The sequence below is a fragment of the Calypte anna genome, chromosome 18, assembly GCF_003957555.1.
Source record: "Calypte anna isolate BGI_N300 chromosome 18, bCalAnn1_v1.p, whole genome shotgun sequence".
NCBI lineage: Eukaryota > Metazoa > Chordata > Aves > Apodiformes > Trochilidae > Calypte > Calypte anna.
Genome location: NC_044263.1, coordinates 6,002,482 through 6,020,256, shown reverse-complemented (window position 1 = coordinate 6,020,256; position 17,775 = coordinate 6,002,482). Strand labels below are relative to the sequence as shown.

The 17,775-nt window shown below is 56.9% G+C and overlaps 1 protein-coding gene across 1 annotated transcript in view; it reads right to left on the bottom strand.

Annotated features, from left to right (window-relative positions):
• The window catches only part of CASKIN2 (CASK interacting protein 2), a 32,816-nt gene extending 16,337 nt beyond the window's left edge, over positions 1-16,479 (bottom strand). The window contains 2 exon segments of the mRNA XM_030461556.1: positions 13,277-13,981; positions 16,259-16,479. Coding sequence (XP_030317416.1) covers positions 13,277-13,370 — 94 coding nt within the window. The 5' untranslated portion in view covers positions 13,371-13,981; positions 16,259-16,479.
• Between the last annotated feature and the right edge of the window lie 1,296 nt (positions 16,480-17,775).

Here is a 17,775-nt window from a genome sequence, read left to right as displayed (position 1 = left end):
AGCTTGAGATGGAGGTTGTGAGAACGCCAAGGGCTCCCGACCCCCACTGCTTGCCACAGCCACCAGCTGGCACCTCAGACACTAAGCCCAGGTTGAGCCTGGCTCCCTGAGCAGGCAGAAGCCCCCTGGGCTCTGTCGTTATGATGGGTGAATTTGGCTGCCAGGGTGCTGCTGCCTGGGATACCCAGCTGTGCACTCATCCCTGCATCCAAACACCCCAGGTGTCCAAGTGCCACGGGTGTCCAAATGTCACAGGTGCCTTCCTGCCTGCAAATGGCCTGTGCCAGGGTTTGAGGCTTCACAGCATCCCTACAAATGGGCTCCCCACCAACGCTGACAAACAGGTCCTTCACCAAGCCAGGCACCATGGGGTGAGTCTGACTGGGGCAAACACCTTGGGTTACTTGGGTGGGACAGGGAGGCTGCAGTCAATGAAGAAGATTCCCATCAGCACAGGGCAAATGGCAGCAACAGGAGATAGTGATGCAGGAGGGGACCCCTTATCATTCCCTACACCAGTGTCTGTCAACTCCTTGAGAAAACTACCAAACAGACACAAGACATGCCAGACCTGGCTGGAGCCCTGCCTGCTGCCCAAGCTACGTGATAGTCGTTGCACACAAGTCTTATTCCTGGTGTTGGCATACTGGGTCCAGCTGGGACAAACCCACTGGGTGCAGCAACCTCAGCGAGCTGAGAGCCAAACCTGGGGGGCTTCTTACAGCACCCCAAGGGCTGCACACGGCATCCCTGCATTGTTGAGCATCCCCCCACCAAAAGAGATGGACTCTGCATCTCTAATGTCAATGGCCTCCACTACTGCTGGCTTGAGGTTCAAATCTTTGGGCTTACAGTCACAGAGCCCAAGGTGTCCCTGCCACCAAGTTGTTTCTACAAATGCCATACCTGAGTCTCCTCTGGCAGCTCTGCCTCCCTCATCTCTCCTTTCTGCTTCTCTAAGCTCTCCCATCCTGTGACGGGCTCAGACAGGATGGTGGGTGATGGTGAAGGCCAAGTTTGGGAGTCTGAGAGGCTCAAAGCACCTCCTTTTCTCCCTCAGCTGGGCTGAGGATCTATGGCAGGTGAAGGAAGAAGGGTCTGGGAACATAGTAGCAGGAGCATGGAGTCAACTGGAAGCCTTTTTTCCTTCTTTGGGCAAGACTAGGAGCCTTTATCCCAAGGAAACCTCACAATTAACTTTTTTTAAGAGGATGGCAGCAGGGACAGCATCTCTATGCAGCACAGACATCAACCACTCACCCCCAGCCTAGCCGGCCCAGGACCCCCAGACTGACCCCCAATTTCCCGCTGCCACTTCCGCCCCCCAGGCAAAGCAGGAAAAAACAGGCAGCTTGTTCAAAGAGAAGGCTCCCAGAACAATGAAAGGAAAAGCAGAGTCGGAAACCCTGTCCTCATGTGTGCAGCTGGGAAGAAGTTTCAGCTCTTGCCTCTCACCCCCAAGGTTTGGCGGCCACAGTGGGGATGGAGAGGACAAATGTCAAGGAGGGGAAACAGCATCACAGGAGTCCTTTGGGGATGGATTCACCCCTTGCAAAATCCTGCTCCAAGTTTCAGGCCCCCAGAAGGACCTCAGCTGTGAAGTGGGATGGTGCTCACTCACTCTTCCCTGCAATAGTTTGGGGGGGTTGCACTGGGCACCCACCCCAAAGGGCTGCAACCCAGCCTGGTTCCCATGGGAAGGGGAATGGTAACACCCCTTCTCCATGAAGTTGAAATTGCATCCCCCAGCCCCATCCAGGATGGAAACAGCTGGGAAAGACTTTGGGTGGGAGTAGCTGGGCGGCTCCTTCAGAGATACAAGGGCTCCTTTCCCAGCTGGCCGGGGAAACACGTTACCGGGAGGTGAAGTCACCATCCCTGCTGGGACCTGGCTATTCCGCTCTCCAGGATATGAACTCAGAGGAGCTGTATTTGCCCAGGGAAGAGGTGGAGCCTTTTCCATTTCCCCCATCCTTCCGAAAGGACAGGACGCCCTCCTGAGCGGGAAGAGATGGGGCGATAGCAGCCAGGGCTGGCAGCCAAGGGTGAGCTCTGCCTGCACCCACAGCGCATCACCAGGCACAAAGGGACACTCATGGTCTGCAGGACATGGGGACCAGCAGGGCATCTGGTCCAGCACTGACAACACCTTGACTCCCAATCAACTGGTTCCATACCAGTTCAGTACCAGTCCAGTTCAGAACCAGTCCCAGCTGGTTCTCCTGGGAGCTGGGAAAGGGGTTGTGTGGCTCAAGTGCCTCCCAGGTACCCAGGCAAAGGGGCTGCACCTGCAGACTCAGCATGCTCATTAGTGCAATACCACACACATGGTGCATTAATATGATCTGTAGAGGATGCTCGAAGGATTGACAAGGGCAGAAATAACACAAAAAAGACTTAGGGAGATTAGGAGAACAAACCCAAGCAGATTCAACCTGGGAAAATTGCAGAATGCAGCATCTGGGGAAAAATAATCCAACCGGCAGACAGTCAATGGGAGGAAGAGGGGAAGCAGGATGTGGGGGGACGGTGAGAACAGCACGAGTGTGGGCACAGAGGCAGACACCAGCCAGGAAAACAACCCAGCACAGGGGGATGCAGCTTCCCAGGGCACCACCTTCTATTTCATACACAGGGCTGTGAACATGACATGGGCTCACAGGGGACACAAGAGGCTTGAGGGGGCACCAGAGGTGAGCAGCAGGAGGCAGCAGCTGAAGGGCTGGCCTAGCACGGGAAGATTAGGGCAGGTCAGTAAGTCTGGATTTGCTGAGCAACAGCTAATTAGGGAGGGCGGGCAGGGACGCAGCAACCCACCTACACCTGGAGGGTTTTGACGCTTGAGAGAAGCACGTAGCTATTTATTTCATGGTTCTAACAGTGAGCCCCAGATAAAAATTAGAGCAGCCAAGAGCAGCCAGCAAAACCCTGTGAGCTCAAGGGAGCGAAACAAGGATCCAGCCCTCCACTCTCGCTGTGAAAAATCATGCAGCTCCGGGGGCAGTGGGGCAAGGCTGAGGCTGGGGGACTGGGCTGTCGTGGTCCTAAAGCAATGTTCTCATCACTGCCAGCCTGGTGCCCACACGTGGCAGTCAGCACCTGGGAGCTGCTCCAGCCGGTGGAGCCAGTACTCAAAGTACACAGTGACGTGGCAGCTGGAAGTCCTGTGACAACCTCCTCCTTTGGCCTCGGGGAAGCTGCCATGTGTCCCAGGAGCAGGCACTGTCAGGGTGGACATAGTGGCTGTCCCCACCCTGGATGCTCTAATCTAGGCAAGGCACAGACAGGATGGGAGGGGAGGCACCGGGAGGTGAAGCCATTTGCTCGAGGTCATCCAGAAGGTCGATGGTTCAAGTGCCGCCACTCCTTCCAGAGGCCCTGGCAGATGGGAACCAAATTTTCTCCAAAGCCCCCTCGTCCCCCCCTGTAACCATCCCATGGGCCATCAGTCACCAGCAGCCGGACGAACCTCACAGTGCTCCTCATGGCTGTGCAGCCGGGGCCTGGAGTCACAGGCAGTTAAAAATACCTTGCGGATGCCTTTCCTCAACTCTGACCCTGAGAGCCAGGGCTGCCGCCAGCCCCGCTCAGGGATGTCCTGGAGGGGTCCCCTGGGACACACAGCCCAGTCTGTGTGGGGATGGGGACAGATGCTGCCTGAGTTTTCTTCCCTATGAACCAAAGATTTCTGCCCTGGGGGGGCTGCTGCCTCTACTCTCTACTGCCAAACCTAAAGGAGAGGCTCTGCTTCCTACAGCTGCCTTCCAGCTATTGGCTCTTTCTGCATGGCAGCCCAGATCTGAGCAGCTTGAGCTCCCTTCCCTCCTGGACAGAGCTGAAACACAGCCTCCAGCTCCCACTGGTCCCAAGGGATGCTGGATGGGTGACACTGTAGCCATTCATGGCATCTGCATCGGGAAAAGAGCATGAAGGTCTCACCCAGCAGCAGCTGCTTGGTCCTCCCAAGCCATGAGAGATGGGTGAGATCCCTGTCCCAGATCTCCTCTGTAATGACAACAAGGGGACAGAAGGCACACATCTCTCTTTGCTGCTCCCATCTCCTGTGCAGAGTCACCTCTCAAAGCAAACAGGCACTGCCTGGCCACTCCAAGCTGCCACCCATGGGAAAGGGAGATCTGTCCCAAACTACTCCAGCCTGTGACAAACAGCTCGAGAGAGACAAACCCATCACCGCTCCCTCCTCTTTGGCTTTGCCTGTGCCCGTCACGAGGGCTCTTTGCCAGCCAGGTCAGACCCTCTGGCTGCCTGGCAGAGTTTCCAGCTGGCCGGGCAATGCCACAAAGCTGGAGAAGTTGTTGCCAAAATCCAGCAGAGCATCTGTCTGGTGGCACTTTTCTCACGCCTTGGCTGAGGTAGGATGCTGCAGCAGCAAAAGATTCCCCCAGGACCCCTGCCTGCAGGGAACAGGAGAGGGTTGTGACACTCACATCACCCTGGTGCCCTGCAGCACCCCACATGTCCCCGGTGGAAGCAGCAGTGGTAAACTCATTTAGCAACCGGTGACACAGTATTGTCCTGGGAGAGGCATCTCCCTGTCCCCATGGTGGAAGCAGGAACCCACAGCAGGACCCTGTCTCACCATCCCCATGGGGGCCTCGGTGCCTGCCAAGTTATTCTGGGAGCCGCGTTCCTGTCCCCCTCCCCTCATCCCAGCTGCTCTGGGGGGAGCAGGGAGGGCAGTGGGTTCCCCCCATGGCCCAGCCTGGGTGCCGGAGCTGGGCAGCAGCTGCTGAGGGACCAACTGGGGACATGGGTGACACAGAGCAGCCCCGTCCCCATGCATACCATGGAAGGGACAAGGGCTGATTTACAGCAAGGTCAGAGGCATCAAAATACAACTGCCATGGACGATGGGGTTGGATCTGAAGACCCCCAGATCACAGACTGAGCTCTGGGCAGCAGCTTCCCATGCTGAGATGGGAAAGGGGCTTGGGGGATAGCACATCAACATCTCCAAAGCCCTAAAGAGCAAACTGACCTTAGCACCAGAGGTAAACTGAGGTAGGGACAGCACGCCTTACCCCTCCACAAACCAAGGTCATACCCACCGTTCTGCAGAGACCCTGCCACCAGGTCAGCCCCCTTTGTCCCATTCCCCTGCCTCAGCACTCCCTGCACCCCGGCCCGACCCGGTGGTGGTGGGACACAAGCCAAGGCCTGCCTGCTCCCTGGACCCCTGCCTGCAACCCAATCTGTTTATGCCTCCCCAGCAGGGCGGGTGCGTGTCGGGAACGGCCCCGGCAAGCCCGAGTTGGCGGCAGAGGCAGGAGGTGGGAGCTGAGAACAGAACCCCCCCCTGCCTCCTCCCAGCATCCTGGGGGGAGGAAGTGAGGAGAAAGAGGGAAGCGTGCAGGAAGGAAAAAAGGGTCCCCTCACCTCACTCAGCTCTTTTTCATAGAAAAAGGCAACTTTTCTTGCACCCCTCCTGGTGCACCCAATGCCCTCCCTCCTAGGGCATCACAGCAGGTTGCCTCATTCTGCTTTCCAAGCTATGCCAAGCCCGCTGGGAAAGCGCTGGGAGAGCAAACCAGCCCTGGATCTTGCACGTCCCTTCCTGAACAACCAGGCACTGGCTTTGCAAGAATGTGGCCAGCCACATGTCAGGACTCAGGAGGCTGCTGTGTCTGCACACTGGTCCCCCATCCCAGTGCCCAGGTTGTCCCCAGGTGGGGCTGAGAGAAGGCATCCACCTGCCCTGCTCGGGGAAGTTTTTTATGCTGGACAAGGCCCATTCCAGACACTGACATCCAGCATGAATCTGGCCTTGAAAAGCTGCAGGTGTTTGGAGCAGGATACAGTGGGACAGAACAGAGCCATGACTTTGGGGGGCTCAGAGCTGGACCTCAGCCTGTCCATACTAGGGTTGGGGTGGAGGGAATAGAGAAGCAGCTCCAGGATGTCTATGCACAGCCCAGCACATGCTGCTAAATATAACCAGTGGGGCAGATACTCTGAAACAGGGAGATGCCTGTGCTGAGGGTTCCCCTAAAGCTTGAGCAGCTCCTGGGTTTTGGACACAGAGCAGCGTCAGAAGCAGCTCCTCCACAGGAGCCTCTTCTCCCACATGGAGAAGCATTTCTCCTCTTTTTAACCTGGCAGGATAAGCAGGTACTCATGCAACAAAGCCAAGAGGGCTCAATCCAGCCCTTCCCACCCACACCAGCCCAGCAAAACAAAACCTGAGGTGCTCCAAGCCAACAGGAGCAGCCCGAGATAGAGCCCAGAGCAATCCCTGCTGCCTTGCCTGTGCTGGCCCCAGCCCCAACACCACTAGGCAGGCTCAGCATGCACCAGCACCCACTGTGTAGGCAATGATTGGCCTCCAGGAAGGACTCTGGCCCCTTCAGAGGCCACCAAGGTGAGTGACACTCACAGCCTCATTGCAGCAGGGTGAGGTTCCTCAAGGGCCACACATGCTGTGAGTCAGGTCTCCCTCCCAGGGAGAGGAAACAGTCCATGGGACTCCCACTCCATGGGCTCCACTACTGTTGTTTGCAACCAATTCAGCTCCAGCTGGAAACCCCCCCTCTGGGCTCACCCACACCTGTCCTGGCAAAGAAACAAATTGATGCCCCCAGATGAGGTGCTCAAGGAGGGCAGAGAGGGCCCAGAGCCAGCCAGACCGTGGCACTGATGCTCTAAAGGGGCAAGAGGTATCTGCAGAGTGGGTTGGGAGAGCCCAAGCCAGCCCTGCCACCCTCCATTTCAGGCACCCAACACCCACCCCATGCTCACCAACTCCCTTGGCAAGCAGTCAGGGTGCCTTACCCAACCCTGCCCGGTATTACAAAACCGGGGAGTTTTCACCCCCTACGGCACCACCACCCACCAGGGTCGCTGGTACAAGGCTCCAGCTCCCAGGAAGGCACCAGGGGGGAGGCTGGGGCAGGGGTCCAGGCAGGGCGGTGGTGCCGGGGGCTGCGTGCTCTCTGCACAGCCTTGGCTGGGGCTGGGAGGGGAGCGGCGCCGGCGCTGGCAGGGATTGGCGGAAGCGCAGCCGGACGTGTTGCACCAGGCCTGGGATGCCGCATACCTGCCGCGCACGCAGGTTTTCCCTGCTCCCTTATCTCCCCATCGAAGCCGCGCTCGGCTGCAGCTCCGGCCTTTCTCCCCAGGGTTACAAACAACCTTGGGTGCTCGCGCACCCACCCTGGGCACAGGCTGCTGCAGCCCCGGGCATCCTGCAGGAGCAAGGGATGGGCAAAAGAGTCCTGCCCTTCCCTGGGAGGGTAAAGATCATCCTGGCAGAGCCATTTCCAAGAAGTTTGGGCATCTCCAGACAGGTCTGTGACTCACCGGGACACCCGGGCAATGATGCAGCCCCAAGGTTCAAGCAGGTCCCTCCCTCTCCATCCCAAGCACGATATTTTGGAGAAGCCAGGACAGGATTTGGGGGAGTCAAGAGTGCTCGCAGCTCCTCCCCACCCACCTCGCTTGCTAGAGCAGTCAGAAAAAGGTGGTTTATTGTTATTTAGTTTCTGCCCCTTTCATACTCCTTTGCCGGAGTTTTTGCCAGCGGCAGCCTCGGGTCTGGCGGGGGGCCAGGCCAGCCGAGGAGCTTTTAAAAACAAAGCAGGGCGCGTGCATGCACACACACACGCACGGCACCCAGCCCCTCTTTTAACTCTTGCCGGGGCAATGCCGTGTGGAAGATGGTTTCCAGCCAGCCAGGAGCTTGCTACTGAGTGCTCCTGGCCAGCTGGAAAACATCTTCCAGAGCGGATTCTGTCAATCGCTACTGGGGTCCAATAATTCACTCCCCTCTTCCCAGGGAAACCTTCTTGTGGCACCAGGATCCTGATGCAGAGGTGGCAGGAGTAATGGTGGTGATGCTGTTGTGGTCCACAGGGACTCACTTGTCCTAAAGAGGGATGATACTGCAAGCCTTTCTAGGCTACAGTCAAGGTCTTTGGACCAAGAAGCCCTGGGTGCATGAGGAGGAAGAGCACAATGGGGTTTTCACCCAGAACCAACTTCTCCCCCCGCTGGCAGAAAGCCAGGGAGTGCTGGAGGCACACACGCAGCATCCCACAGGGCACACTACCTTTTTGCCCAGGTTGCTGATAGCTGGGAAGTTTTTATTCACCACCTCCCTCAGACCTGCAGCAATCCACCTCATGCCCCCAGAATGTCCCCAGTCCCAGATGGAGAACAGGACGGCTGTGTCAGCAGTGTCCTTGCCATGTCCCCTCCTCCTCCTCCCCTGCCCAAGTGCAGCCCTGGGGAGCACCGTCCCCATTACAGTGTCTGGGCACACGCTGTCCCACAGCTCGGGGCTGCCCTCCCTGTCTGCCTTCGAGATGTCAGCATCCAAATTGTCCCACGTTTCTGGATCAGGGAGCTAAAAAAGCCTCCACAGCCCTCAGGAAGGGGGCACCAAACCCCCAGGTCTGGGCTGAGTCACTGAGAAGTGCCTCAAGGATGGAAATCCCTTCCCCAGACCTCAACCTTCTCCTGTCTGCAATATTATGGATGGCCACCTGCCCAGCTCCATCTATAGCCTTGTGGGACCTCTGCATCCCTGGAGAGATGGTCAAGACCTGGGATGTCTCAGTGCTGCTCCCAAGGGAATGCAGTACGGCCCAAGGTGGCCTCAACAGTCTGTCCTCATCCCATTTCCCAGAAGCAGTTCTTTTTTCTGCACTTTTATCGAGGCAGTGAAAAGGCAGCTGGCTGACAGCAAGGAGCCATAAACTGCCCTGCAAAAGGGTTTTTAAAGGATGAAGACACACATACAGACCTGGAAGGGGAGCAGACATGGACCTGTAAGCATGGGGAGATGGGGTGCAGAGGGGCATTGGGCTGGCCACCCTGATGAGGCTGTGCCCACTGGACCAGGTGATGCCCAGCTCTGGCTCCCCCATCTCCCAGCACGATGCTGTTTGCTTGTGCCTTATCTCCCGTGCTCGGCACGGTGACGCTTTCCCCGGCTCTGGGCACACCGGCTCCTTTCCAAACACAACACCCGCTAGGAGACCAGCCCTGAAAAGCAACAGCCTGCTCACTCCTTTCACCATCACTGCCCATGTGAAGCTCTTCCTTCCTGGCCAGAGCCACAAAAAAAAAAAAAAAAAAAAAAAAAAAAGAGGAGGCTAAACCCCACCATGAGCTGGGACAACCAGCATCTGCGTGGGAAAACCTAGCAAACACCAGGCTGCCAGAGGAGCCCCCATCCCCACTGCCATCCATTCCGTGGCTGTCAGAACCTTTGAAGCCTCTTTCCCTCTCACCCCCTCACCCCATGGAACAGGCTGGTTCCACAGCAGGTTTCGGCAGGCAGTGGGGTCCCCAGCACAGGGTGGCCACCAGCCCTGGGCACAGTGCCTCACCCTGCTCCTGGCTGGGGCTCGGCAGAAGGAGTTTTGCCCGTTTCGGCAGCATTTCTCGGCGTCTCTCCGCAGGCGTGCCCACGGCCTTCCCAAGCCAGCGTGCGGCTGTGGAGCCGGTCCAGCTCGTCAGACCTACAGCACAGGGTGAGGAGAAGAACACGGCCAAGGACACTTAGGAACTCGTCTGTGAAACCTGGGCTTCAAGGGACATATCCAGGCCCAAATCTTTGGGCTCGGTGGGGGAGCCAGGTACAGCTGCCTGCACTGCCTGGGGCAGGACCAAAGTGGGCAGCACGTCCAGACATCCCTATGGCACTGCCAGCAGGGAAAGCCATGGGGTGCAGCAGAGCCTGAAATATTAAGGATCCTGACCAAGGCCAGTCCTGGCTCTTCCCTGCAGCCAGACCATGCAAAGCAGCTGGAGCACTCAGGGCTTGGGAGCAGGAGCAAAGAGGAGGATGGTCCTTCTAGGTGAGGAAGGATGGTGTGCTGGGCTTGCCAGCCAGGACAAAGGCACATGCAACATCATCACAAAATAACCCCCAAACTGCAAAAAGGAGCAACTTCTTCCTCAAAGAAGAAGTGGACCTACTGGTGCTGAGAGAAGGAAAAAGCCTAGCAGGGTATACAGGGAGGGCGGGTGTTTCAGCAGAGGATGGGGACACGGAGTGCCAGTGGCAAAGACTAACAAATCACAGGAGAGATATTAAACCTCATTCTTCGGGGCTTAAGCTGATACAGCTACTAGGGATTAGGCGAAAATTTAAGGGGGAGGGAGCAAGTTATCCCACATCTGCCAGCTGAAGTCTCATTGCATGCAGAGCAGCACTGTCCCTCTCCTGCCCAGCTGCACAGGTGACAGCAGACTCCAGGGACCAGCACTGCTCTTGGGAAGCAGCTTCTGTGCTTTGTGCAGCCGGGATACAGCAGTGGGGGGCCCCAACCCAGGGATGGGGATAAAGCCAAGACATCCCTCCAGCAGTTTCAATAGTGTTTAACAACTTGCCAAGTCATGGCCCAGACAGAGTGGAGTCCTAGGCATCTGTCCCCTGCTCTTGACATAGCCAAGGCATGGAAAGCACCAGCACGGATGGTGAAATGGGGTATGACACTCATGGAAGTAGGGCAAGAGGACATCCCCAAGGCAGCGGCTGAACCACGGCAGGGCTTTGCTCCCTGTCCTTGAGAGTTTAACACCAGTTTGCTCAGCTGCCACCCTTTCTTTGCACTTCGCACACGTTTAAACAAAAACCTTCACCACTCCCTTGAGGAAGGCAAACAGTGAGTCCAGCTCCCGTTGCTTTCCATAGCTCCTCCAGCCTCTGGTTATTATGAGGGCATCACACACATCCCCAACGTCATCCCTGCACCTCCAAGGACAGGGACACACAAACCTTGCTGGGCACTGTTCAGCTTGGAGCTGTCACCTCTCCCCAGGGACAAGAGCCCCAGCTGGGGGGGGCTCTGCCTCTCACCTCACCGGGGAGCCCCAGCCCCTCAGTGCTGCGGCGGCCACCCTGGCCCGGCCAACTGGCGCATTGTTGGTGAGCGCGGCCAACCCCAAGACATGATTGATTGTTGGGGAGAAAGGCCAAAGCCGTGACGGGTCGTTTAACAATTTCAATTAAACTCTGCAAGCACTCCAATGGGGAGGGGAGAAGGAAATTAAAAAGCAGGACGCTTCCACTGCTGTGCCGGGGAACCTCAGCAAAGTGCAGCTTGGCAGGAGCAGCACAGCTCTCCTGCAGGAGACACCTCCCCCCGCCCTCTACAGCTGCATAAGTGACCACGGCATCATCCGGACATCCCCTTCCCCCAGGCAGGACCCTCCACCCTTGTCGGCCCTTCCCCTTCTGCCCCCAAAACTTTCTCCCTGCCTGGCCCACCACCTTGCAATAATAGGTGCTGTGACCCACTTGTGTGGCAGCGCCTGCGCAGGGAGGGCTGTGCAGGGTGAATATTAAACAATGTGTCCCTGAAGTTCCTGCTGCCGGGACTGGAGCTTGATTTTTGCTTACGTGCGGTGACTTTTTTAAGCACAGGAAGCCCCGGAGGGCTGATCACAGCAACCGAGCTCCCAATCCACTGAGACAGCAGAAGGACTCTTAGAGGGATTAAAAAAAATATAATAATAATATTCAGCATCTCAGACTGTCATATGGAAAAGACACTTCAACAAGCGGCAAACACAGCAAATGCTCAGCTCACAGCATCACAGAGAGGAATGAACTGTAAGGGATGGGGAGAGGCGATGCGCTCCATGCAGAGGATGAGCCCCTGGGGCCAGGCAAACCCCCCTCAATGAGTCTAGCATGGGAGCCCCAAGGGGGGCTTGCAGCGGTGGCCTTGCAGGAATCTGGGCTTTTTGCTCCTCCCTTCTCATACAGGAATAAAATGAAAATAAGCAGAAGGAGCTGCTGACACTGCTGGAGCAGGGAAGCTAAACACACACATGGGTGCCCCATGGCTGGAGGGAGGGAAAAATGCCAGAGAGAAAATACAGGCAGGCTTTAACTGGGAGAGTGTTACTGGAGGGGGTTAGGAAAAAAAAGGTGTAACTTCATGCTCCCCAGCCTGCTCACACTGCCCAGCAACAGGACACCAGCTTGGGGGAGTGGGGCAGTGTCAGCCAGTGGGACACTCATGTCCTGACATTATTTATTGCCTTGGGGGTGTCCTTCAACTTGTCTGCACACACAAACCTCTCTCACTCCAGTTAAGAACCCTGTATGGGTGCAGTCCCTGAACTTCAAGCAGGGGCAATGGCACCCAGTCCCTCTAGCCAGGGAGAGGGCACCACACACCCCCGTTTTGGGGAGAAGGTGGCCCACAGCCCTCCTGCAGGCCTGACAGTCAGGATTTGCAAAGTTTTGGCCCCAGTCAAAGCTTTTCAGCAGCTGACCCAGGAGTCTTTATCCCCTTCTCACATTTATAATCCTCAGCCTAACTCACATTTCTCAGCACTAGCCTTTCCACCCTGAGCCACTTCTAGGAAGCCTTAAAACTTCTTCTGCCCGAGTTTCTCCTCTCCCTCCCCAGAACACTTTTGATTCCCCTCCAGTTTTTCTGCACACACACACAAGACCCCCCACGATGTGCAGCCCCAGCAGGGGGGTCCTGTGTCCCCCAGCCTCCCCCTGTCCAGAGCAGATGCTGCAGCCTGCACAGGCACAGTACACCTTCACCTGGCCAGACACCACACCAAGCTCCCTTCTATTTATTTTTACCAGTTTCTTTCTCTCAGTAGGTGACAAGAAGTGAACAGAAGCCCAGCTCTCTATGAGGACACCGTGGCACTGGCCAAGACCTGCTCCTCCACCTTTCCACCCTCCCCTTCTCCAGACACTGTGCGGCGCCTGCAAGACCCCAGCGCCCTCAGGAACCCCGGTGAGCCTGACATTCGCTCTGAGCTGTGTTTGCCACTGACCTTTCAGAGAGCACATGCAAGAAAAAAGCCCTGCTGAAGGGTTAAACATTACCAGACTGAAATTCAAGGCCTGACGATTGGTTCCAGTCGACTGGCTGGGATGATAATTTTTCACAAGACAAATACGGCTGAGAGCAGCAATTGCTAAAAACCCTGAGTAGCAGCATCGCCCTCTCAGGAAGCTCCACTTGCCCCCAGTGCTGCCATTTCCCTTTGCCCATCCCTGCTCAGTAGCCCACACTTCAGATCCCCTGGCCCCAAGCCTGAGGGGAACCCCAGCCTGGCCAGGAGGATCGCTTACAGCCCAGTCATCCATCCACATGGGCTGCAATTGCACTTCCACCTCCAGCTGTGGTGTAACTCATACACTGGGGTGCAGAGCCAGCACTTGCACCCCAGCTGGGACAGCAGCAAACCCATTGCTGGGACTTGCACCCCAGCACAGGCAGCAGTGCCCAGCCAGGGAGAAGAACCTGCAGCTCTGAGCCTGGGTACTCACTGCTCTTGGATGCCTTGATCTTGGCCACCAGTTTCTGCACGCTGGGTACATCCCCGTTCTTCACAGCTTGGATCAGTTCCTGCTCTCGCCCCATCGCAGACAGGTGGGAGCAGCAGTGATGTGGAAGGCAGAGACCTTCAGATCCTAGCAGTTTATAAAGCCATGGGAACAAGCCTGTAATTCCTCAAAACACACTTCAAAGGGAGATGAAATCCAGCAAGAATGATGCTTAATGCTTCCACGGGACATAAAACCCAGAAGGAAGAAGCCTTTCAGTTAAGGGCAGAAGTCTCTTTCTACATGAGGAGGAGCAGGGCCCGGATGGAGTTTGGTGGGAGAACATGCAATCAATTAAAACAAGAAATAGTTCAGCACTCAGAGATGGGCTCCCAGGAGCACAAGGGCTCTGTGAGACAAAGCCAGGCAACTTGGGGCTGGGCAGTGGGCATCGGGATATCCTCGGCCTCTTGCAGCAGACCTGGAGCTGGAGGTGTCGTGCTTTGCTCCCCTCGCCAGTCTCTGCCGTGCTGATGAGTCCCTAATTCTTCCCAAAGGGATTACGGGCTCATCGCCATCTGGAAGTTATAGATCCTCCCTCTCTGGTGCTCATTAGCCCCTTCGTTTCAGCATTCCTCTTGGCGACGGCACTGCAGCCACGCTGGGGAGCCCCACACACAGCCAAGCCCCAGCGAGGCAGCACAGGACCTGCAGAGGGGAAGAGCAGAGTCAGCCCTCAAAGGCCATTTACCTCCCGGCTCCGTCGCGACAGCTTTTGTATCCGCGCCGAAGAACAAATACTTTGACTATATTTAGTCCTGGTGGGACTTGGCTTGTCCTCGTGTTAAATAGAGAGGGAAAAACCTGCAGAGGAAACCTCCTGAGAGTGCCACTGGGGGGGTAGCCAAGAAGCAGGACAGGGGCACAGTTCCTTCCCCATCCCCTTGGGGGAATCACGCTGTTCCCTTTCTAAAGGCATCAGAGGGGGCTCGGGGCACTGCAGTGTCTCCCCTTCTCCTCTCCTGATGGCAGCACCCAAGGGATGGAGCTGAGGTTTTTTAGCCACAGTCCTTTGCAGCCCATGGGAGCGGGTCAGCCTGCCCCCCACTGTTCCCATCCTGTAAACCCTCACCCTTTGAATTACCAATGAAGCTCAGTACCCTGGGATCCAAGACACTCTTTAAGTGACACGTGAGCTCTCTTCTGGCCCAAGTGAGGAGCTAGGTACAATTTAGCAGCACAACCACTCTCCGGAGAACAGGACCAAGCTCACATCCTGGCCAGCTAGGGTACCCCTAAGAAGGCACAGGGTTTGGGGGCAGCATTTGACACCTCCCAGTCCTTTCCTGCTGCAACTGGGCTACCCAAATTAGGTGGTGAGAAAATCTCTCCTGGTTCAGGGCCATGCATCTGGCAGGCTGCTCCGATGCCCGGGGAGGAGCATGCATGCAGGAGGGCAGGGAGCACCCGCCATACCAGCTGCAAGGCAGTTGCTAGATCACCCCACAACTCTTCCAGAGCCAACACGGGTTGGATCAGAACTGGCTCTGGTTCCCCAGCCACAGCTCAGGCTGCCATCTCCCTTACCAGAGCGCTCACCCTCAGCCATTTATATAATAGCGGGTGTCACTTCCTTCAAGCAATCCAGGTCACTGTTTTGAGGAGGGAAACCACAAGAGAAAGAAGGCAACAGCAGGGAGAGAAATCCTGCCTGGATCGGGAGGGGCAAAATCAGAAGGGGTGTCCCATTGCACAGCATTGTTCAGCCCACCTGCAGTGAAGCTGAATGCTCCAGCTGCCCAGGAGCAGGGACCCCGGTGGGCTCTCCATGCTCCAGCCCTCCCAGGCAGTAGTCAGGGCAGCCAGAGAAGTGATGCTCTAGTGCTAGTTTCGATTCTGGTATGAGGGGGTACTGAGATTTCCACACCACGCTGGGGGTTCTCCCCCTGTCACTCCCCTGGGGGGCCCACGGTTCATTCAGCTGATGAGCCCCCCAGCACTGGGGCTGCCTGGGGGTTTGGTACCAAGCACCCAAGCCAATGCCCACCGAAGTAAATTATCACCTCCCCACATCCCGGGGCACCCATGCCAGCTTATCTACTTTACAACAAAGTTTCAGGCACTTGACTCAAACTAACCTCTTGCTGCAAACAAATCCCCTCCCAAAACCTGCGTTGCACCGTCTTCAGAACTATTTCATTTAACCCTGTGTGCTACATCCAACTTTGTGCTGCTCTTTTTAAGTGCTCACAAAAAGCGAGCACGAGGGCACTGAATCTATTTACTTATTTATTTAGAAAGTCTGCACAGCCTCACAATTCTAACAGCCCCGTGCTGCTGCCTACCTCTCCCGAAACACGCGAGGGAGGCTCAGGTACCTCGGAGGTAGCGAGAGCTCCAAAATCTGATCTCCAGCTCTTCAGCCTCCCGAGAGCGGAGCAGCAGCAGAGTAAAACTCAAGGAACGCACAAAGCTGGAAAAGCAACTGCAAACATCCCTCCCACTCCAGCAAAGCAGAGCCTCCAGCCCAGGAATCCACCTGGAGAGCTAAAGTATCCCAAACATTCCCGCAGCCAACGGCAGCGCCGGGAAGGAAGAAGAAAAAAAAAAGAAAGAAAAAAGAAAAAAAAAAGAGGGAGAGACGGAAAAACAAAACAAAACAAAAGCAATTACGTCAGGGGAGAGGGAAAGATGCGAAAGAGCAGTAGGCACCAAGGCTGGGTGCCGAAGGGGCGGGCGGGGGAAGCTCAGCTCGCCTCCCCCGGGAGGCCCCCGGGAAGCACCCCCCGCGCTGCCGCCGCCGGGGCCAGGCCGAGCGGTGAGCGATGGGGGCACCGGCCGAGCCTCCGCTCCCCCCGCTCCGAGACCCCTGGGGGTTCTCTTTCGGAGGGAGCTCGGGGGTTGGGGGGGGGGGTGGATTTTTGCCCACACCGAGACTAACGGCCCGAGCCCGGGGGGGCTCCGCAGCCGGCGGCCCCCACTCACCTGCCGGCGCTCCCGGACCGCCCAGCCGCACCGCACCGGGGCGAACCGAACCGAGCCGCACCGGACTGCACCGAGCCGAGCCGTGCGGTGCCGCTCCGGACCGAGTCACACCGAGAAGTACCAAACCGAGCCGAGCAGCAACTTGCCGAGCCGTGCGGGGAGCGACCGGGACCGAGCGGTGTGGTCCCGGGTGCCCGGCTCGGCGCTAAGCAAAGTCCCGCTCCGGCTGGCCCCGTCCCGGCAGGAAATCCCTCCCCAGCCCGGCCTGATTGGAAAAGCCCGGCGGGTTGTGCGGGCTGGGCAGGGCCGGGGCTGCTGTCACTCACCGTGATGCGCCGGCAGAGTTGGGCAGGGCCCCAGCAGCCCGCCGCACCGGCACCGATCCCGCACCGGGGCTTGCTGCCGGACAAGAGGTTCACTTTGAACGGGGCCCGGCTGGAGGGCTAACGCGGACCGCGACAGGCTCCGAGACCGGCTCCGGAGGGGCGGGACCGACATGGTGCAGGACCGACCCGCTGCTCCGGGACCAGCCCTAGTGGGAGGTTCTGCCATGCTCGACCCAGGACCAACCCGGTGCTCTTGGTACCGGCCAGGAGGCGCGATCCCTCACCCTGGGTTCGACACAGAGCTCCGGAACCGGCCCCGGGGGAAGGCCGTCCAGCTTCAATCCAGGACCAACACGGTGGTGCGGGACGTGTCCCTATGGGCACTCCCCCATTCTCGCCTGGGACCGACCCTGCAGTACGGACTGGCCCGGGTGGGTAATAGCCAGCCTTCAACCCCAGGCTGACCCGATCAGCCCTTTGTCCCCTTCACTACCGACCACCTCTGCAGAGGGGCTGCACAAAGCTGGTGACAGAACCCACAGGACTAAAATCCACCAGTCCCCAGATGTCCCGGCCCCCAGTCAATCCTACTATCTCAAAGAACTAAAACCACACACAAAAAAAATCACCCATTTCTGCCAGTCCTTAACAGAAAACACCAGAGCTGAGTACTCCCTCAAGCACAGTTCTCTTAAAACAAGAGATTGCCAAATAAAGCTGGACAGCTTTTGCTGCATGATACCACTGGATTATCATCAACTAATCAGATTAAAAACACACGGAGGCTTTGATTTTATTCACTGGGTGCCCGGCCCACAGCTCACTGGGGGAACTGCAATGATCCAGTACCTCTTCGAACCAGGCCCCAAGACATTTTGCCAAATGATGGTTTTGTGAGCAATCCCAATAAGGGGGATCCTCAGCAAGGAGGAAGAGCTGAAGTTTCAAGACACACCCTGTCTTTTCAGTTCGGGAATAAAGAGATTATTATGCACATCCAATTATAAATGTCAACATTTTACGGCTGCTATGTTGAAGCATGAAGCTGTAAGTAGGAAGGGCTGGGAAGTGAAAGGTCTTGTTATTCCTCCTCTGAGTTTTGCCAGAGCTTGTAAAGCGCAGTGACATTTATAATAATCCCCTGAATTTATGTAGCACCTTTTGTCCTTTTAAGGATCTTAATTAAGCTTT